Source organism: Bufo bufo, chromosome 2, assembly GCF_905171765.1.
Source record: "Bufo bufo chromosome 2, aBufBuf1.1, whole genome shotgun sequence".
Classification (NCBI taxonomy): Eukaryota; Metazoa; Chordata; class Amphibia; order Anura; family Bufonidae; genus Bufo; species Bufo bufo.
In genome coordinates this window covers 801,671,480-801,694,896 of record NC_053390.1, presented here as the reverse complement: position 1 = coordinate 801,694,896, position 23,417 = coordinate 801,671,480, and the positions used below count along the sequence as shown (strand labels likewise).

General features: G+C 42.4%; 1 protein-coding gene across 6 annotated transcripts in view; it reads left to right on the top strand.

Annotated features, from left to right (window-relative positions):
- CTNNA2 (catenin alpha 2) overlaps positions 1-23,417 on the top strand; it is a 2,102,590-nt gene that overhangs the window by 136,056 nt on the left and 1,943,117 nt on the right. For all 6 annotated transcript variants that reach the window (XM_040419295.1, XM_040419296.1, XM_040419294.1 and 3 more), the window contains exon 2: positions 17,237-17,432. In XM_040419295.1, the coding sequence (XP_040275229.1) occupies positions 17,237-17,432 (196 nt within the window). The remainder of the gene's footprint in view (positions 1-17,236; positions 17,433-23,417) is intronic.

Genomic DNA, 23,417 nt, shown 5'->3' with positions numbered 1-23,417 from the left:
CTGCTCCTATGTAGAAGAATATAACTGCTATAATACTGCTCCTATGTAGAAGAATATAACTGCTATAATACTGCTCCTATGTAGAAGAATGGTATTTAAATCAGTGGTATAATCAAAAGAATAGCTGACATATGTGCTCCATAGAACCGGCTACAACCACATGCTCAACTGAACGCTTTACTATACTAATAGTAAATACTATATTACTACCCCCATAAGTGCAAAGATATCACTACTATAATACTGCTCCTATGTAGAAGAATATAACTGCTATAATACTGCTCCTATGTAGAAGAATATAACTGCTATAATACTGCTCCTATGTACAAGAATATAACTACTATAATACTGCATCCTATGTACAAGAATATAACTACTATAATAGTGCTCCTATGTACAAGAATATAACTACTATAATACTACCTCCTATGTACAAGAATATAACTACTATAATACTGCCTCCTATGTACAAGAATATAACTACTATAATACTGCCTCCTATGTACAAGAATATAACTACTATAATACTACCTCGTATGTACAAGAATATAACTACTATAATACTGCTCCTATGTAGAAGAATATAACTACTATAATACTGCCTCCTATGTACAAGAATATAACTACTATAATACTGCTCCTATGTAGAAGAATATAACTACTATAATACTGCTCCTATGTACAAGAATATAACGACTATAATACTGCTCCTATGTAGAAGAATATAATTACTATAATACTGCTCCTATGTACAAGAATATAACTACTATAATACTGCTCCTATGTAGAAGAATATAACTAACATAATACTGCTCCTATGTAGAAGAATATAACTACTATAATACTGCTCCTATGTACAAGAATATAACTACTATAATACTGCCCCTATGTACAAGAATATAACTACTATAATACTGCTCCTATGAAGAAGAATAGAACTACTATAATACTGTCTCCTATGTACAAGAATATAACTACTATAATACTGCTCCTATGTAGAAGAATATAACTACTATAATACTGCTCCTATGTACAAGAATATAACTAACATAATACTGCTCCTATGTAGAAGAATATAACTACTATAATACTTTTCCTATGTACAAGAATATAACTACTATAATACTGCTCCTATGTAGAAGAATATAACTACTATAATACTGCTCCTATGTAGAAGAATATAACTACTATAATACTGCTCATATGTACAAGAATGTAACTACTATAATACTGCTTCCTATATGCAAGAGTATAACTACCATAATACTGCCTCCTACGTGCTAGAATATAATAACTACTATAATACTGCTCCTATGTACTAGAATATAACTAACATAATACGGCTCCTATGTACAAGTATATACCTACTATAATACTGTTCCTATGTACAAGAATATAATTACTATAATACTGCTCTGATGTAGAAGAATATAACTACTATAATACTGCCTCCTATGTACAAGAATAGAACTACAATAATACTGCTCCGATGTAGAAAAATATAACTGCAATACTACTGCCTTCTATGTACAAGAATATAACTTCTACAATGATGCTCATATTTACAAGAATATAACTACTAAATACTGCCTCCTATGTACAAGAATATAACTTCTACAATGCTGCTCATATTTACAAGAATATAACTACTATAATACTGCCTCCTATATACAAGAATATAACTACTATAATACTGCTCATATGTACAAGAATATAACTACTATAAAACTGCCTTCTATGTACAATAATGTAACTACTATAATACTGCTCCTCTGTACAAGAATATAAATACTATAATACTGCCTCCAATGTACAAGAATATAACTACTATAATACTGCTCCTATGTACAAGAATATAAGTACTATAATACTGCTCCTATGTATAAGAATATAACTACTATAATACTGCTCCTATGTACAAGAATAGAACTACAATAATACTGCTCCGATGTAGAAAAATATAACTGCAATACTACTGCCTTCTATGTACAAGAATATAACTTCTACAATGCTGCTCATATTTACAAGAATATAACTACTATAATACTGCATCCTATGTACAAGAATATAACTTCTACAATGCTGCTCATATTTACAAGAATATAACTACTATAATACTGCCTCCTATATACAAGAATATAACTACTATAATACTGCTCATATGTACAAGAATATAACTACTATAAAACTGCCTTCTATGTACAATAATGTAACTACTATAATACTGCTCCTCTGTACAAGAATATAAATACTATAATACTGCCTCCAATGTACAAGAATATAACTACTATAATACTGCTCCTATGTACAAGAATATAAGTACTATAATACTGCCTCCCATGTACAAGAATATAACTACTATAATACTGCTCCTATGTACAAGAATATAACTACTATAATACTGCCTCCCATGTACAAGAATATAACTACTATAATACTGCCTCCTATGTACAAGAATATGACTACTATAATACTGCTCCTATGTACAAGAATATAACTACTATAATACTGATCCTATGTACAAGAATATAACTACTATAATACTTCCCATTATATATACGAATTAACTATAGTAATACTGCCTCCTATACTTCAAAAGTATAGTATACTATAATATGCAGTGAAATAACTACTAGTAGAGATGAGCAAATCGAAGTTGTCGAAATGGAATTCGATCTGAATTTCAGGAAAAAATTTTTAATTTGCACCGAATCTTAATTACTTCGTGGTAATGAATTACATGTTTTCCTAAAATAGGTGCTGCACATGTTACGACATGGCGCAAGGAACTCTGGGAATGAGGGATCACCCATAATGCCATGCATGCAGCTAATCAGCAGCCAGCGAGCCCTGTGATGTCACAGCCCTATAAATAACCTCAGTATCTTGGATTCAGCCATTTTCCAGTGTACTTAGTGCAGGGAGAGACGTCAGAAGACGCTAGTGAAAGTAGTAGAAAAAAACTTTAAAACTTTCTTTTGGCTGAATAGACGTTTAGAGAAAGATCATTAGAAATGTAGGGAAAGGATAGGGAGGAAATATTCCACACTATAAAAGGAGAACAGGGCCCAATAAGGGAGTGTACAGCCTGGGTAATAGGAACAATCTTATTACACCTTGCTGCACTGTCTGCGGATCCAAATTGCCATTATACAGCTCTGTAATTCCAGCAAACCGTTCTTGGTATTGGGGTGCAAGTGCTGTGTAATACAGCCATTAACAGGATGTATTACTAGGAAATATTTCTACGTCTTATTTGCCCTTGTACGGTGCAGTTACAAATGCAAGAAAAAATATGTGAACCCTTTGGAATTATATGGATTTCTGCACAAATTGGTCATAAAATGAGATCTGATCTTCATCTAAGTCACAACAATAGACAATCACAGTCTGCTTAAACTAATAACACACAAAGAATTAAATGTTACCATGTTTTTATTGAACACCCCATGTAAACATTCACAGTGCAGGTGGAAAAAGTATGTGAACCCTTGGATTTAATAACTGGTTGAACCTTCTTTGGCAGCAATAACTTCAACCAAACGTTTTCTGTAGTTGCAGATCAGACGTGCACAACGGTCAGGAGTAATTCTTGACCATTCCTCTTTACAGAACTGTTTCAGTTCAGCAATATTTTTGGGATGTCTGGTGTGAATCGCTTTCTTGAGGTCATGCAACAGCATCTCAATCGGGTTGAGGTCAGGACTCTGACTGGACCACTCCAGAAGGCGTATTTTCTTCTGTTTAAGCCATTCTGTTATTGATTTACTTCTATGCTTTGGGTCGTTGTCCTGTTGCAACACCCATCTTCTGTTGAGCTTCAGCTGGTGGACAGATGGCCTTAAGTTCTCCTGCAAAATGTCTTGATAAACTTAGGAATTCATTTTTCCTTCGATGATAGCAATCCGTCCAGGCCCTGATGCAGCAAAGCAGCCCCAAACCATGATGCCCCCACCACCATACTTCACAGTTGGGATGAGGTTTTGATGTTGGTGTGCTGTGCCTCTTTTTCTCCACACATAGTGTTGTGTGTTTCTTCCAAACAACTCAACTTTGGTTTCATCTGTCCACAGAATATTTTGCCAGTACTGCTGTGGAACATCCAGGTGCTCTTGTGCAAACTGTAAACGTGCAGCAATGTTTTTTTTGGACAGCAGTGGCTTCCTCTGTGGTATCCTTCCATGAAATCCATTCTTGTTTAGTGTTTTACATATCGTAGGTTCGTTAACAGGGATGTTAGCATATGCCAGAGACTTTTGTAAGTCTTTAGCTGACACTCTAGGATTCTTCTTCACCTCATTGAGCAGTCTGCGCTGTGCTCTTGCAGTCATCTTTACAGGATTGCCACTCCTAGGGAGAGTAGCAGCAGTGCTGAACTTTCTCCATTTATAGAAAATTTGTCTTACCGTGGACTGATGAACAGCAAGGCTTTTGGAGATACTTTTATAACCCTTTCCAGCTTTATGCAAGTCAACAATTTTTAATCGTAGTTCTTCTGAGAGCTCTTTTGCGTGAGGCATCATTCACATCAGGCAATGCTTCTTGTGAAAACCAAACCCAGAACTGGTGTGTGTTTTTTTTATAGGGCAGGGCAGCTGTAACCAACACTTCCAATCTCTTCTCATTGATTGGACTCCAGTTGGCTGACACCTCACTCCAATTAGCTCTTGGAGATGTCATTAGTCTAGGGGTTCACATACTTTTTCCACCTACACTGTGAATGCTTACATGGTGTGTTCAATAAAAACATGGTAACATTTAATTCTTTGTGTGTTATTAGTTTAAGCAGACTGTGATTGTCTATTGTTGTGACTTAGATGAAGATCAGATCACATTTTATGACCAATTTGTGCAGAAATCCATATAATTCCATAGGTTTCACATACTTTTTCTTGCAACTGCATATGTTCTAAAGCATTTTGTGGCTTGTATTAGTGGGGAAAAATAAAGGCTTATTAGCCGTTTTGTGGTGAAGTGAGAAATTAGACTTTTTTGGGGTGTATTAATTTCCTTTTTATTTGCTTATTTGATCTAACAGGATGTCAGACAGAAAAGTGCCAGGCCCTGCGCAGAGGGGCAGACACAGGTCGCAGCAGAGTAAGGGGCCGATGCAGCAGGGGTCACTTCCAGAGGCCTGAGCTCCCAGTGTCAGCTAGCGATCGTGTCTTGACCAGCAACCCATCGGTTCTTGAATGATTGACTCTGTCATCCACTTCGTCCCAAGTGACATCAGACACCCCCGGCCAAGAGTCGGTGGGTTCTTCAGACACAACCCTTAGTTGGCATGGCCTGGGAGCAGGCTCTGTGCCCTCACCTGTAGAGTTGAGCGGACACCTGGATGTTCGGATTTTACGTGTTCGGCCGAACTTCACAAAAAAGTTTGAGTTCGTGACCCGAACTTTACCCGAACTTGACCCCGAACCCAAACCCCATTGAAGTCAATGGGGACCCGAACTTTTGAGCACTAAAATGGCTCTAAAAATGTCATGGAAAGGGCTAGAGGGCTGCAAATGCCAGAAACATGTGGTTAAGAGCATAGCGAGTGCTCTGAAAACGAATGTGGATAGGGAAATGACTTTAAATAACATAAAATACGTAAAAATAAAAAATAATAATCTTGATCTAGGAGGACCAGGTCCATATGGAGTAGGAGGTTGAGGAAGCGGTGGATGTGGCGGTGTAGGTGGAAGCGGCGGTGAAGGAGGAGGAGGTAGCCTACACAGTTTTTTTATTTTAAATTTATTTTTATTTTTTTTAATTAGGGTACACCCCAAAACATTGGGAAATATAACCTGTGATAAGTCATGCTAAACACACGTTCAGACAATACACTGGCTGCAGGGCAGGCCAGCACCTCCAAGGGGTAAAGGGCAAGCTCAGGCCATGTGCCCAATTAGAAGACCCAGAAGTTGCAGGGGCTGACCCCTGTCAGTCAGTTCGTGTAGGCGTGTGCACACTTACTGCCCCACCATGTCGCACCTCCCCGTGATGTTCACGATCCAATTTGATATCTGCTCTATCAACTTTCGATGTTCTTTTCTGAGCCTACCATGTTGATCACGGTTAGCGGCGAATCAGGGTTCCACACCGGAGAGGGAGCGTGAGAAAGAGAAACCACATCCAGGGGAGGTCATTGGATGCAATGCAATGTCTACTAGGTAGAGCAAGGGTCTATCACAGCCAAAAATTGTTGAATGTCACCCGAAAATTTAACAAAAAAATTTGTGAAATTTTTTAAGCTGTCAACTAGGTAGAGCAGTGGTATATCACAGCCAAAAATTGGTAAATTTCACCCGAAAATGTAACAGACAAATTTGTGATTTTTTTTTTTACCTGTCTACTAGGTAGAGCAGTGGTATATCACACCCAAAAATTGGTGAATTTCACCCGAAAATGTAACAGACAAATTAGTGATTTTTTTTTTTACTGTCTACTAGGTATAGCAGTGGTATATCACACCCAAAAATTGGTGAATTTCACCCGAAAATGTAACAGACAAATTAGTAAAATGACCGGTTTCTTCTGGCTACCTGCCTCAGCTACTATTCTGATGCTGCCACCCACCTGATGCCACATATCTGATGCCAAGTGGTCCTTCTTACATCCACCATAGTCAGCGGGTACTGTTATTGCCACTCACCTCCCCACTCTGTATCTGGGTCACTCTGTGGTCTCCTGATGCTGCTGCCACCTCACCACTCAGGTCTCCTCATGCTGCTGCTGTTACTTCCACACTATGTCACCTTGCCAGTCTTTTGTCTCCTCATGCTGCTGCTGCCATCTCCACACTATGTCACCTTGCCACTTGGTGGTCTCCTCATGCTGCTGCCAACTCACAACTCTGTCTCTGGGCCACTCTGTGGTCTTGTAATGACCGACGTCACGCACAGGGAGGAAAACAGGGAAAGCCCTGCCCAAGGGAGAGGGAAAGGTGGTGACCCCTAACTCACCTTGCGGCTGGCACCTGACTGCCCTGACGTCCCTAGACGGGTTCCTCACCCGTGCGGCGATCATGTGCCTAAACCCTGGCTTTCCCTAATATGGGCCCTAGATAGTGAACGGGCCGGTGGGATCGCTAGTCCGCACCACTATCACTAAGAGGGAAACACCAGGGAGAGGACAGACAAAACAGACAAACACATACACCCAGGTGGTCGACCACAATAGACCAAAAAGGTCCAACAGGGATCCGGAGGGTAGCGTTCTGGACCAACTACCAGAGAACGCAGCAACACAGCTCCAGAAGGTCAGAATAGATGTCCAGGCAGGAAGCTCTATCTCTGGCAACCAGAGAAGTGTGAGAGAGGAATATAAGGAGGTTTGGGAGTGCTGGACAAGGAACAGCTGAGGAGAAGGAGCTACGGATCCCTGAGTGAGCCAAAAGGGTTTGCAAAGCAAACCCAGAAAGCTCCCATAAGGAAAACAGCCCTATCTTAAATAGAGCATGCAGCCAACCGCTGCGACTTCCTGACCCCGGGTATAACGGGGTCAGGCGTGGTTCTCGATACCCTCGTGACAGGTCTCTTCATGCAGCTGCCACCTCCACAGTCTGTCATTGTGCCACTCTGTGGCCTCCTCATGCTGCTGATGCCACCTCCACACTATGTCACTTTGCAACTCTGTGGTCTCCACATTCTGCTGCTAAATCAGCACTATGTCACTGAGTCAGTTTGTGTCCTGCTCATGCTGCTGCTGCCACCTCCACACTATGTCACCTTGCCACTCTGTGGTCTCCTCATGCGGCTGCCAACTCACAACTCTGTCTCTGGGCCACTCTGCTCTCCTCATGCAGCTGCCTCCTCCACACTCTGTCATTGTGCCACTCTGTGGCCTCCACATACTGCTGCTGCTACTGCCGCCTCCACACTATGTCACCTTGCCACTCTGCGGCCTCCTCTTTCTACTGCTAATTCAACACTATGTCACTGGGTCACTTTGTGTCCTCCTCATGCTGCTGCTGCCATCTCCACACTATGTCACCTTGCCACTTTGTGGTCTCCTCATGCTGCCAACTCACAACTCTGTCTCTGGGCCACTCTGCTCTCCTCATGCAGCTGCTGCTGCTACTGCCGCCTCCACACTATGTCACCTTGCCACTGTGCGGCCTCTTCTTTCTACTGCTAAATCAACACTATGTCACTGGGTCACTCTGTGGACTCCTCATGCTGCTGCTGCCACCTCCACACTATGTCACCTTGCCACTCTGTGATTTCCTCATGCTGCTGCCAACTCACACCTCTGTCTCTGGGCCACTTTGTGGTCTCTTCATGCAGCTACCCCCTCCACACTCTGTCATTGTGCCACTCTGTGGCCTCCTCATGCTGCTGATGCTGCAGCCACCTCTGCACTATGTCACCTTGCCACTCTGTGGCTTCCTCGTGCTGCTGCTGTTGCCACCTCCACACTATGTCACCATGCCAGTCTGTGGCCTCTTCATGCTGCTGATAACTCAAAACTATATCACACAACTCTGTCTCTGGGCCACTCTGCTCTCCTCATGCAGCTGCCTCCTCCACACTCTGTCATTGTGCCACTCTGTGGCCTCCACATACTGCTGCTGCTACTGCCGCCTCCACACTATGTCACCTTGCCACTCTGCGGCCTCCTCTTTCTACTGCTAATTCAACACTATGTCACTGGGTCACTTTGTGTCCTCCTCATGCTGCTGCTGCCATCTCCACACTATGTCACCTTGCCACTTTGTGGTCTCCTCATGCTGCCAACTCACAACTCTGTCTCTGGGCCACTCTGCTCTCCACATACTGCTGCTGCTGCTACTGCCGCCTCCACACTATGTCACCTTGCCACTGTGCGGCCTCTTCTTTCTACTGCTAAATCAACACTATGTCACTGGGTCACTCTGTGGACTCCTCATGCTGCTGCTGCCACCTCCACACTATGTCACCTTGCCACTCTGTGATTTCCTCATGCTGCTGCCAACTCACACCTCTGTCTCTGGGCCACTTTGTGGTCTCTTCATGCAGCTACCCCCTCCACACTCTGTCATTGTGCCACTCTGTGGCCTCCTCATGCTGCTGATGCTGCAGCCACCTCTGCACTATGTCACCTTGCCACTCTGTGGCTTCCTCGTGCTGCTGCTGTTGCCACCTCCACACTATGTCACCATGCCAGTCTGTGGCCTCTTCATGCTGCTGATAACTCAAAACTATATCACTTGGCCACTCTGTGACTTCCTCATGTTGCTGCCACCTCAACACTATGTAAATGGGCCACTCTTTGGTATCCTCATGCTGCTGCTGCTGCCACCTCCCCGCTATGTCACTGGGCCACTCTGTGATCTCCTCAAGTTGCTGCTACCTCAACACTATGTCATTGGGTTACTCTGTGGACTTCTCAAGCTGTTCTCCCACCCTACCCACAATTTTGTCTTTTTGGCCTGGTTGACATAATCATTTATTTGACCCTTCTTCTGATCTGTCAGAAGAAAGGAAAAATGAGATGCACAACGGATCCTGTCTGTGTAGCAGCTGTAAGGCCTGTATGGTCCCATCAGAATTGGCTTATGATTTAGTAGCCAAAAGCAGGAGTGGGTACAAAACACAGAAGACATGCAAATATTCCATTCACGTGTCCTCTCTGTTTTGAATCCACTCCTGTTTTTTTTTGCTTTAGCAATACTGATGGATTACTGATCAAATGCTGACCGAATGAAGGTGGATGCTCCACAGACAGGATCCATTTTTTGGGGGTTATTGTTCTAATGGATCAGAGGAAGGGCAAAATAATCAGTGACATCAACACAAACTTACTGCTGACACCCTCTCCACTCTGTCGGGGGCCTTTACTTGTATACAGTTGCAAGAAAAAGTATGTGAACCCTTTGGAATGATATGGATTTCTGCACAAATTGGTCATAAAATGTGATCTGATCTTCATCTAAGTCACAACAATAGACAATCACAGTCTGCTTAAACTAATAACACACAAAGAATTAAATGTTACCATGTTTTTATTGAACACACCATGTAAGCATTCACAGTGTAGGTGGAAAAAGTATGTGACTAATGACATCTCCAAGAGCTAATTGGAGTGAGGTGTCAGCCAACTGGAGTCCAATCAATGAGATGAGATTGGAGGTGTTTGTTGCAGCTGCCCTGACCTATAAAAACCACACACCAGTTCTGGGTTTGCTTTTCACAAGAAGCATTGCCTGATGTGAATTATGCCTCGCACAAAAGAGCTCTCAGAAGACCTACGATTAAGAATTGTTGACTGGCATAAAGCTGGAAAGGGTTATAAAAGTATCTCCAAAAGCCTTGCTGTTCATCAGTCCACGTTAAGACAAATTGTCTATAAATGGAGAAAGTTCTGAACTGCTGCTACTCTCCCTAGGAGTAGCCGTTCTTTAAAGATGACTGCAAGAGCACAGCGCAGACTGCTCAATGAGGTGAATAAGAATCCTAGAGTGTCAGCTAAAGACTTACAAAAGTCTCTGGCATATGCTAACATCCCTGTTAGCGAATCTACGATACGTAAAACACTAAACAAGAATGGATTTCATGGGAGGATACCACAGAGGAAGCCACTGCTGTCCAAAAAAAATATTGCTGCACATTTACAGTTTGCACAAGAGAACCTGGATGTTCCACAGCAGTACTGGCAAAATATTCTGTGGACAGATGAAACCAAAGTTGAGATGCTTGGAAGAAGCACACAACACTATGTGTGGAGAAAAAGAGGCACAGCACACCAACATCAAAACCTCATCCCAACTATGAAGTATGGTGGTGGGCGCATCATGGTTTGGGGTTGCTTTGCTGCATCAGGGCCTGGATGGATTGCTATTATCGAAGGAAAAATGAATTCCCAAGTTTATCAAGACATTTTGCAGGAGAACTTAAGGCCATCTGTCCACCAGCTGAAGCTCAACAGAAGATGGGTGTTGCAACAGGACAATGACCCAAAGCATAGAAGCAAATCAACAATAGAATGGCTTAAACAGAAGAAAATACGCCTTCTGGAGTGGCCCAGTCAGAGTCCTGACCTCAACCCGATTGAGATGCTGAGGCATGACCTCAAGAAAGCGATTCACACCAGACATCCCAAGAATATTGCTGAACTGAAACAGTTCTGTAAAGAGGAATGGTCAAGAATTACTCCTGACCTTTGTGCATGTCTGATCTGCAATTACAGGAAACGTTTGGTTGAAGTTATTGCTGCCAAATGAGGTTCAACTAGTTATTAAATCCAAGGGTTCACATACTTTTTCCACCTGCACTGTGAATGTTTACATGGTGTGTTCAATAAAAACATGGTAACATATAATTTTTTGTGTGGTATTAGTTTAAGCGGACTGTGATTGTCTATTGTTGTGACTTAGATGAAGATCAGATCACATTTTATGACCAATTTGTGCAGAAATCAATATCATTCCAAAGGGTTCACATACTTTTTCTTGCAACTGTAAGTGTTTAATAGAACAGGTTCTGATGACGGTGTAAAAGGAGTGTGCTCTTTCACATTGAAAGTAGGATCTTGGACCTCTGCACAGTTCTTTATACCTGACACTAACATCGACCTGTAAGGCTGAGTTAACACTTAAGTTATTTGGTCAGTTTTGGCCCCGTAACTGCCCAAAGAAGTGACGTGTGCAGTGATTCTAAGAGCGACGCCTGTCATCTGCTTGTCATACTGACTCACAGTATTGTTTCACTACCACAGCAGACTCCCTATGCTTGTTACTGCAAGGCACAGTGTTCTACACCCCTATAAAGGCTCTCTGCAGCCAGGAAGTAACGGCGAACCAGTCAAATCAAATTGAAAAAAGATACATAAAACTGCTAAAATACAGCCCCCTATGTAAAAGAATATATGGAAACTGAGCTTTTGCAACTTCAAAAATAAATATAAATTCTGCTCTTTTCACATCTGTGAAACTACGGTAATTGTACAATATGTGAACAGTTACTGCTGTTATGTTGGATCTTAATGTGAAGCTGGTTTCCGCTAGATCTTCACAGACGATGAAAGTCCCACACCCCCTCCAGCAGTTTGGCAGCAATTATTGCGGTTATATGTGTTAGTACTCTCTCTCTAAACCATCCCAGAACTATTGGAAATAATCATATTAAACATTCCATTAAGTACGCTCCTGCAAATACATTACTGCTGCTGCCCACGTGTAGGATGCCAGGCTACCCACATTTACATACACCGCAGAAAAGTAAATTACATCAACCTGTCAAAAAAAAATAATTCACACTTTTACTACAAAAGTTTATTTCCTTAAAGGGGTTGTCTCACTTCAGCATATTCATTTATCATGTAGAGAAAGTTATTACAAGGCTCTTACTAACGTATTGTGATTGTCCATATTGACTCCTTTGATAGCTTGATTTATTTTTCCATCACATTATATACTGCTCATTTTCAGGGGTTACGACCACCCTGCAATAAAGCAGCAATGGTCGTGCTTGCACAATGTAAGAAAAAGTTCCTCTGGTGGCCAGAAATGTGGGAGAGCACTTAGGCACGCATGTGCAGCAGCTCCCTTCCCAGCCACCTCGTACCTATACTGCAGTGGTGGCTGTAACCCCTTGATATGAGCAGTGTGTAATGTGATATATAACTACTATAATATACTATAATAACTAATATAATACTGCCTCCTATGTACAAGAATAAAACTACTATAATACTGCCTCCTATGTACAAGAATAAAACTACTATAACACTGCCTCCTATGTATAAGAATATAACTGCTATAATACTGCTCCTATGTACAAGAGTATAACTACTATAATACTGCTCCTATGTACAGGAATATAACTACTATAATACTGCCTCCTATGTACAAGAATATAACTACTATAATACTGCCTCCTATGTACAAGAATATAACTACTATAATACTGCCTCCTATGTACAAGAGTATAACTACTATAATACTGCCTCCTATGTACAAGAATATAACTACTATAATACTGCCTCCTATGTACAGGAATATAACTGCTATAATACTGCTCCTATGTACAAGAATAAAACTACTATAACACTGCCTCCTATGTACAAGAATATAACTACTATAATACTGCTCCTATGTACAAGAATAAAACTACTATAACACTGCCTCCTATGTATAAGAATATAACTACTATAATACTGCTCCTATGTACAAGACTATAACTACTATAATACTGCTCCTATGTACAATAATATAACTACTATATTACTGCCTCCTATGTACAGGAATATAACTACTATAATACTGCTCGTATGTACAAGAATATAACTACTATAATACTGCTCCTATGTACAAGAATATAACTACTATAATACTGCCTCCTATGTACAAGAATATAACTACTATAATACTGCTCCTATGTACAAGAATATAACTACTATAATACTGCTCCTATGTACAAGAATATAACTACTATAATACTGCTCCTATGTACAAGAATATAACTACTATAATACTGCCTCCTATGTACAAGAATATAACTACTATAATACTGCTCCTATGTACAAGAATATAACTGCATCCCCCTAGGTAAGTAACTAGTAAAAATAGATGAGCAAATCAATTCAACACAAATCTGCTTAATCACAAATTTCACAAAAATTCTTCCCCCAAACTAGGGATCGACCGATATAGATTTTTTTTTAGAGCCGATACCGATAACCTGTGAACTTTCAGGACGATAGCCGATAACTTAAACAGATATCCTGTGCAACAAAAATTTATGTTACAGCGCTCACCACAGATTTTTAAAAATATATATTTTAATAGTTTGGACTTTTCGGACGTGGCAATATGTTATATGTTTATTTATTTATTGTTTATATATTTTATATGTAAAATTGGGAAAGGGGGTGATTTATACTTAATATTTTGGTGTTTTTTTAACTTTTTTTTTCTACTTTTTGTTTCATAACTATTTCCCCCCATAGGGGCTAGAACCTGGGATCTTTTAATCCCTTTTTTTATTCACCCTAATAGAGCTCTGTCAGGGTGAATAGGACCTCACACTGTCCCTGCTGCCCTGTGCATAGTACACACAGCAGCAGGGAGAATACTATGGCAGCCAGAGCTGCAGTAGCATCCTGGCTGCCATGGTAACCGATCAGAGCCCCAGGATTACACTACTGGGGCTCTGATCAGAAGCTGACACTGCACCACCAATGAAGAGGAGGGTAGGGGACCCTTTGGCCACTGCCACCAATGACTTCAATACTCAGGGGGTTGGGGGGGGCGAACTGCGCCACCAATGATTTTAATACTGGGGGGTGGGGAGAGGGCACACTGCGCCGCCAATGTTTTTAATACTGGGGAGGGCGCACTGCGCCACCAATGATAATTAACATTTAATACAGGAGGCGGCTGTGTCAGCGCAGAATCATATAGCCGGCACCCTGCCTCTGACAGGGAGCTGCGATCACCGGCAGCAGTTAACCCGTCAGGTGCAGCACCTGAGGGGTTAACTGCCGCTGATCGCAGCTTCCTGTCATATGGTCTGGGCACCGCCTCCTGTATTTATTTTAGACGTTAATTGCTGCTGAGGGAACATGAGTGCGCTGACAGTGCCGATACCGATAACTTAAAAAATCATGAAAATTGGCCGATAATATCAGTAACTCCGATAATCGGTCGATCCCTACTCCAAACTAATCAGAAGTTTTGGCGATTCACTTAGGATGATTAACTCGAAAGGCTCCCGCCATTTTGCTTTGAAAATTCAGGACAATACTGAAGGAAACAGGGCAGAGAAGATGCAGAAGAAGGATCACATGAACCTGGACTGGTGGTTTGTCTGGCTTGTAGCCAGTTGTTGTGAAAATGCCTTCTGATGGTATGTGTAGACACAATTTGCCGCCCTAGGCTTGGGATGTGACATCCGTTTTCACTGGCAGTCCAGAATGGATCACTACGTGCCATTCTTCTTATCAGATGACAGAACAAGTCAGTCATCAGTTTACAGAATAAATCACATACTGAAATTTCAGATATATTATATGTTACATGGCCAGTATATGGCAGGTATAAGTTTAAATGCCTTCAGCCACCACTAGGGAGTAATTAATAGATGAAGACATGTTCTTACTGTGGTCAGTGTATAAACAGTATGCAGTAAGCTCTTGGTCTCCCTCTAGTGGTGGCTGCAGATACTGTTATCTCCATTATGTAACTTTATGGCTTTGCAGATATTTAGTAGCCATGTATGACAAATATGGTTTAATAAGGAGAAAACCCTTGGGCATTTTGGAAAAGTTGCTACAACACAAGAGAAGCTGATTTTTATGGAGAGCAGAGCTTTGGCTGACTGAGGTAATATCACTTCGGTATCACTTCCTTGTTTCTGTCAATGTGAAACAGAGGAGTCATAGGGCAGGGTGTATATGGGGGGGTGATATTAGCCTAATCAGTCAGGCAGTACGGCCGTGCAGTGGAGTGGAAGGATGGCATTATACCTAGAAGGGATTTGCAATACGATGAAATGTCAGCAGTGCCTTTATACAGGTCATCGCCTCTCTCCTGCAGTTTGGTGATCCATTAGTACTGTGGATAGGAGAATGCTAATGCACAGCAATTGGCATTTACAGAAGCGACACTGAGAATGGAAGAGACACGTGGTCTCTCACAAAGGAGATATTGATGACTGCTTCCAAATATCCTCATAATCACACTCTAATGCCTGGCGTGATCGACGCCTCCACTGTCTCTTCCCATTCTACCTAATGAGATGTAGACGCCTAATGACTATATATTGACTGCTTAAAACCACCGCCAGTGACAATTATCTTACTGTTTTCTATAAAAACAAATTTCTGTTATTTAGTAGTAAAAGGGATTTAGATCATAATCATAAGAACTTGCATTTTTTTGATGTCCAGAAACAGCGCCACTGTCCCCCAAAGGTCGCGTCTGGTATTGCAGCAATGGCTTGAACATTACTGAGCTGTTGCACCTTTAAGTATTTGCAGGGTCTACACAATTTGATGTGAAGTAGAAAGAGATGTAACCTTCTCCTTTACTTTTTTGGCTCTTTTCAATACCTCTGCTTGTGGTCAGGCAATGGAAAGTTTGCATAAATATGCCCCGATCAACTGTTTCTTAGGGCTGATGCGGACGGGAATTTGTGCCCCGTTTCCTTGCACTCAGCTGAGTGGATGCCGTTTGCTGATGCGGACCCATTGAGTTGAATGGGGCCACGATCGGCAATATATGGTCGGCATCATAAAAAAATGTTACATTTTAGTGCTTCCGTGGGCTTCCGATACGTGCCTCCTCTTTATATCTTGCGGATTGTGGACCCTTTCAAGTCAATCTGCAGTGCGGCCTGCACACGGCCGGTGCCCACATATTGCGGACTTGTCATTTGCCTGAGCTCATGTGCATGAGCCCTTAAAGAGGTGGTCTCATGAAAAATATTCATCATTTTTTCAAACCAGCGCTAGGGTTTAACTACTTTTGTAATTGTATTTAAAATTTTGTATAGCTGCCGAGTTATTCAATGAAATTTATCTGTATACTCTTCTTCTACAGGTAATTTGTCTGTCCTGCTCACTGAGATAGAAGCACATGCTCACTTCCCGCTGGGTTCAGACCTAAACGTACTCTGTATGCGCGATTTTATCGGGCGTTTACATACGCGGGAGGGAAACAAGCAAACGCCCATTGTTGCGCGTTCCCGGAAGTCTATGTGCGGGAACGCGCGACCATACTTCCCAAAGAAGCTCCTGTACTTCTTGGGGCGTAGGGCGTTTTACAGCGCGTTCGTACGCGCTGTAAAACGCTCAGGTGAGAACCATGCCCATAGGGGATCATTGGTTTTTGCCTGTTGAGCGTTTTACAGCACGTAGGAACGCACTGTAAAACGCTCAGGTGTGAACCTAGCCTCCATCCTTCAAAGGTCACTAGTTGCAGCAGAAAGGACATGATCCTTGAGAAAGGACACGCCTCCTGAGATGACAGCTTGAAATAAATCTAGCAGAACAATTGGAGCAATGAATGAGGAGATCTATGGATTCATGTGAGGTCCAGGGCTGGTTAGAAAGAGATTGTCATGTACTATATGATGTCTGATTTTCATTTTTTTTTTACAAAAAACACCTGATGGATAACTACAACCCAACAAGATATGCCCTTTTAAAGCTACAGTGTTTCTAGAAAAAAAAAATATATATATATATATATGTTTCCTTCAATGGCAGTCATTCTGTGTATGGACCAGCTTCTTTCCATGTGACTGACCCATGTTCATTGGTCCTACAGGTGACAACTCTGGTAAACACAAGCAGCAAGGGCCCATCGGGTAAAAAGAAAGGTCGGTCTAAAAAGGCTCATGTCCTGGCGGCCTCCGTGGAACAAGCCACTCAAAACTTTTTGGAAAAAGGAGAACAGATTGCGAAAGATAGTCAAGACCTAAAGGAGGAGTTGATCGCCGCCGTGGAGGACGTCAGGAAACAAGGTATGGTTCCTGCTAACGTTGCTCTCCTCGTTAGAATTTGTGATGTCTAACGAATGGAAGACTTTAGAAACGCCTGCATTACATGTGGGATGTTCTGTAGACTTTGCTTCTGTGTGCAAAAGACACTGAGGCATGACTGTGGGAGAAAACAGACTTAAAGGGGTTGTCTCATCTCAGACAATGGGGGCATATCACTAGGCTATTTCTGTTGGGCCCATAGAAGTGAATGTAAACGGTGGCAGATCGTGCACTCCCATTCAGTTCTATAGGGAGAGCGCTTGATGGTGGCCCGCCCGGAGTCCTCCAGGCACCACTTTGAGGGGCTCTGTTCCCGATATAGGTGAGGGTCCCAGCGGTGGGACCCGCACCTTTAAAACAATGGGGGCATATCATAGAGATATGCCCCTACTGTCTGAGATGAGACAACCCCTTTAAAGAGAGATACGTGACGGGGAGAACACATGCCGCCATGCACTAGCCATATACAGGACACATGCCACACACCCCACAGTGAGGTTATGCCCGTGACACTCATATGCAGGGCACATGATGTATATGTGCCAACCACACACCAGACACACATCACACATACCATACCCACACGTAGGATACTCCTGTTCTATTCAAACAGGAACATGCTCTTTACATACAGGATACATACTGCTCATGCCCCAATCAGACACTGGACAGCGATTGTGCCCATGCCATTTATAAGTAGGGCACATACTGCATATGTGTCAGTTACACACCGGGCACATGGCACTAATACCGTATCAACACATAGAAGAAAAGAGATGTGCCCCAAGCCCCAGATGAGCGGGATTAGAGGATGAAAGGGGTAGTGACTCTGGCTGCAACAGTTATTCACAGTGGTAATCCTCATACCGATTCTCCCAAGTGCCAGATATTGTTAGAGGGCACACCTTTTCTTCCCAAGGGGAACAACCTGATTCTGGAGCTTCTAGTTCTTTCTTTCTCTTTTCCTGTGAAGCAGAGATGGGTTTCCCTCTGTGGATCTCTCATAGTGTCACGATGATGTTGCAGATAGCTGGAAGTTATGGATAAACATCCGACTGGCTTGATCCCAAACTAAGGAGCATAAAGGTGACCCCTATAAAACCCTAAGAGCTCACCCTGACTGCTAAGCACATACAAGGGTCTCAGAGGTAGACGAATGCATGCCCTCGTACCTAGACTGTGTGACACCTGAAAACCCTATAATAGTGAGGGGACACGACCACCGGCTCCCTGCACTTAATACGGAGGGAGTCAGGGTCACCTAGAATCAAGCCAGCAAGGAAACAATACATGAAAGGACTTATCTGAACAAGCAGCAACCGAAGTCTCCAGCAGAGAACACTTCTATCCAGGAAGTAGTATGAACCGCAAAGTGAGGCAGTATGGGAGGGAATATAAAGGAAAGAGGATTAGTCTAAATAGGTGACACCTGGGAGAAGGAAATGAGATGAGAAAGTGAAACCAAAACAAAGAACATCATGCAAGAGGTAGAAAAGGATGTCTGTCAGACCTTCTCACAGAAGTGGCGGTGACACATAGATAATAATTCTCTAGAGTACAGGCCTAGTCCTCTGAGGAGTGAGCTACCTCTCTCTTCCATCATTAGCACACTAAAAACTGAGTTAGAGGAGGACCTAAGTCCATCTCCTAAGTTCCTACAGGGGCACAGTCAGGATTTTTAACCCAAACTTATCTATACAGAGATATGCTGGTACATCACAAGGAATTAACATATTAAATAGGATTACATAACAAGAACAGGTTGTAGATACCCTAAACCTGGCCACTGTCACAGTATATATATAAGGACTGCGTCACCTTTACTCTCAGGATCGGTGGGGACTATTGACATTACTGAGGCATGAGGCACAGCAGAACTTCACAAAAGCACATCTCCATTTGAAGTTGTTTACCTTGATCCAAGTGATTTACAGCGCTCGATGTAATGTTGAGCGCTAAAATAAAGCCCTCGGCAAGATAAGATGAGCCCTGAAATCGTTCCGCGATTTATCTGCAGCGTCCCGGGGAGACACGACATACATAACATTTTGTTCCATTACAGAGATACATTGTACGTTGTAAGGAAACAGGATCGCAAACATCGGCGGCATCCAGCGTTAGAGACTCGGGACGAGACAGGTTTATAAGGCGTTATCGTAAATGAAATGTTTACATGTGTATCTGTAAAATCCATCACCTGTAATAAAACCGGGAGAGCATAATAAGATCTGCGAGCCGCTGATCATCCAGTAAAACCTGCAAATGGAAAATAATTATTAGATTACAGAAAAGACGTTTGACTTTATCTCCTGGTTCTCCCATGTACGGTATCTCAGGTAAGCAGCCGTTCAGCCGCGGGAAAATTAGGTTATTTTTTATATGTATCGGAGGTTTTTACACAGTAAAAGCAAATAATGGCCTTATCTCTCTAGACAGGACAAGGTTCAGAATTAAAGGTGCTCTCCAATCAAAAATAAAACGAAACACATTATATTTAAATGAAGAATATATAATGCATTTGGAATGTTTTCAGACCCTTTGACTTTTTTCACATTTTGCGATGATTTGGTGATTTAAAAAAAAGTTTTTCCCTTCTAAAATCTTGCATTGACCTACGTATTCAAACCCTTTACTTAGTTGAAGCACTGTTTGCAGTTGTTACAGCCTCTAGCCTTCTTGGGGATGATGCCACAAGGTTTTCTCAACTGGATTTGGGTATTTTCTGCCATTCTTCTCTGCAGATCCTCTCAAGCTCTGTCAGATTGGATGGGGATTGTTTATAAGGCTACTTTAACATGAATTCGTCATGGATCTGCACAAACGCATCCGTTCAGATAATACAACCGCATGCATCCGTTCAGAGCGGATCCGTTTGTATTATCTTTAACATAGCCAAGACGGATCCGTCTTGAACACCATTAAAAGTCAATGGGGGACGGATCCGTTTTCTATTGTGCCAGATTGTGTCAGTGAAAACGGATCCGTCCCCATTGACTTACATTGTGTGTCAGGACGGATCCGTTTGGCTAAGTTTTGTCAGACAGACACCAAAACGCTGCAAGCAGCGTTTTGGTGTCCGCCTGCAAAGCGGAATGGAGGCGGAACGGAGCCAAACTGAACCAATCTGATGCATTCTGAGCGGATCCTTTTCCATTCAGAATGCATTAAGGGCAAAACTGATCCATTTTGGACCGCTTGTGAGAGCCCTGAACGATACCAAAATGCTAGTATGAAAGTAGCCTTAAGTCTCTCCATGTCACGGAACCATGAACCAGACGTACAACAAGAGATAAGTGAAAATAAGAAGGCTTTATTGAAAATAAAGCTGTAAAGCAAAAGTCCAAACGGATGGCGAAACCGAAGCAGAGTCTTTGCGAAGCCAGAGGTCAGGAACTAGAAGGGTAGTCAGACGAAGCCAGGATCAGGAACCAGCAGGGTAGTCAGACGAAGCCAGGATCAGGAACCAGCAGGGTAGTCGGACGAAACCAGGATCAGGAACCAGCAGGGTAGTCGGACGAAACCAGGATCAGGAACCAGAAGCAGCAGCAGTCTAGAAGCATGTGAACACAGGAGGACCAAGCAAGGAACTGAAGCCACAGACCTCCTATATATATGAGCTAGGCATCCAGCTCCTCCCGGTGGGAAGGAGGAGCCGCAGGGTGGGAGGCTACAAGAAACCCAGAAACCAAGATGGCCGCCAGCACATGTCAAACGAAGGAGAACAGCAAGAAGGTAAGACCATGACACTCCAGAGATGATCGATTGGGTTGATGTCAGTGTAGTGCCCTGGAGAAGGGGTACTTTGACATTTGTGAACATTTGTCTATTTCCCCTATGCAAAGCTATAAAGTTCTTACTTTATTTCACTTGAAAGGGTTAATGTGCACTGTTCAATATTGTGTAACTGCATTTTATATGTATGTTGTGATATATGTATATATATCTTGTTCATTTTCGCTGTATTTGCGAGGCTCTGTGGAAAGGGTTAATGAATATTGAGAGACTTTTGGGACTTTGATTAAGAAGCTGGTAATTTTCCACAGCTAAAGAGCATCTTTTGGAGGGAAAAAGCCAGACTTGTTTACCACCAAACCCAGACAGACTGACCTTTTGAATGTCTGGTTTTAGCTCTGTTGTTATGTCTGGAAACTTGTTTTTGTCTGGAAAAACTGCTGTCATTGCCATTATCATTGAAGCTCTAATGTAAGTCTATGGCAGACTGGAGTGGTAACTTTGTGATTGTTTGTGCTGTGCTTCTCCACTCCACCCCTCCCACTAGAAGGTTCCAGTCTAGATAGAAGTAGTATATAAGAAGAGCAGTCAGAGCCCTTAGTGTTCTGCAGTTAGAGACCAGTGCTTGGAGTGGGAGACTCATGCCAGTCTGCATGAATGACCAGAAGAAGACGCTGAGATGGGGACACTGAGCCACAGACCGTGGGTCACCAGACCTGTGACCAAGGAGCCACCTTAACTACTGAGCTACAGCTGGTGGACCTTTGACCAGGCTACCAGCCTTCTTAGAGAGAGAGAAAGCTAGCTCAGGCCAGGGAGGAGACTGGAGAGGCCAGCACTATGCCTTGCCTTTATTGTTTTGAATTCTGGACTTATTTCCCATTGGGGTGCACCATGCCTTACCATCCCTTCAGGAGAGCAGCAACACGTGTCCCTAAGCCACTCCAGTGTTGTCTTGGCTGTATGCTTAGGGTCATTATCTTGTTGAAATGTTAACCTTCAGCTCAGTCCGAGGCCCAGAGCACTCTGGATCAGGTTTTCATTAAGAATATCTCTAATTTATTGTTAAAGAAAACCTGAGCAGTCTCCCTGTCCCAGATGCTGAAAAACACTTTCACAGCATGATGTTGCCACCAACATGCTTCATTGTAGGGTTGTTATTGGGCAGGTGATGAACAGTGCCTGGTTTCCTTCAGAAATGACGCTTATAATTGAGGCCAAAAAGTTCAATCATTGTTTCATTAGACCAGAAAGTCTCAGTCTAAGAGTCCTTTATGTGCTTTTTATAAACTCTAGGTGGGCTTTCATCTGTCTTTTACTGAGAAGAGGCTTCTTTCAGGCCACTGTGCCATAAAGCCCAGGTTGTTTTTGGAGCTTGATGATGATTGACCAATGACCATCTTGAAGTTTAAAATGGAGGCTGAAAAGTTCAATAATTATTTCTAGTGTTGAACGATTCGAAGCCAAACAAACTGACTTCAATCTGAATTTCAGGAAAATTTTGATTCGCCAAGAAGTCCAATTTCCTCGCGCTTTGTAGTAACAAATCTAGGCGAAGCAGCCAAATCAATTTTTTCATAACTTCGCTCATCTCTAGTTGTTTAATAAGACCAGAAGATCTCACAATCTTCTTTATAGCCACTGTGCCATTAAACCCTAATTGGTGGAGTGCTGCAGTGATAGTTGACCTTCTGGAAGTTTCTCCCATCTGCACACAGGATCTCTGGAGCCCAGCCAGCATGACAATTGGGTTCTTGGTCACCTCCAATTACTTGGTTTGGTGGGGCATCCAGCTTTAAGTAGAGTCCTGGTTGTTCCAAACTTCTTCTATATAAGTATTATGGAGGCCACTGTGCTCTTAGAAACTTTCAGTGCAGCAGAAATGTTTTCTACCCTTCTCCTGATCTGTAGCTCCACACATTCCTGGCTCTGAGCTCTATAGGCGGTTCTTTGCTCCTTATGGCTTGGTTTTTGCTCTGATATGCATTATCAGCTGTGATACCTTATATAGACAGGACTGTTTCTTTCTAAATCACATCTAATCAACTGAATTTTCCACAGGCGGACTTCAATCAAGGTGTAGAAACATCTCAAAGATGATCTAGAGAAATAGGATGCCTCCAGAGCTAAGTTATAAGTGTTATCCATACCTGATTGGTGGCAGCACCCCAATCAGCTGTTTGAAGTGGCTGCAGCACTCCAGTGAGCACTGCGCCTCCTCACAGCACACCAGAC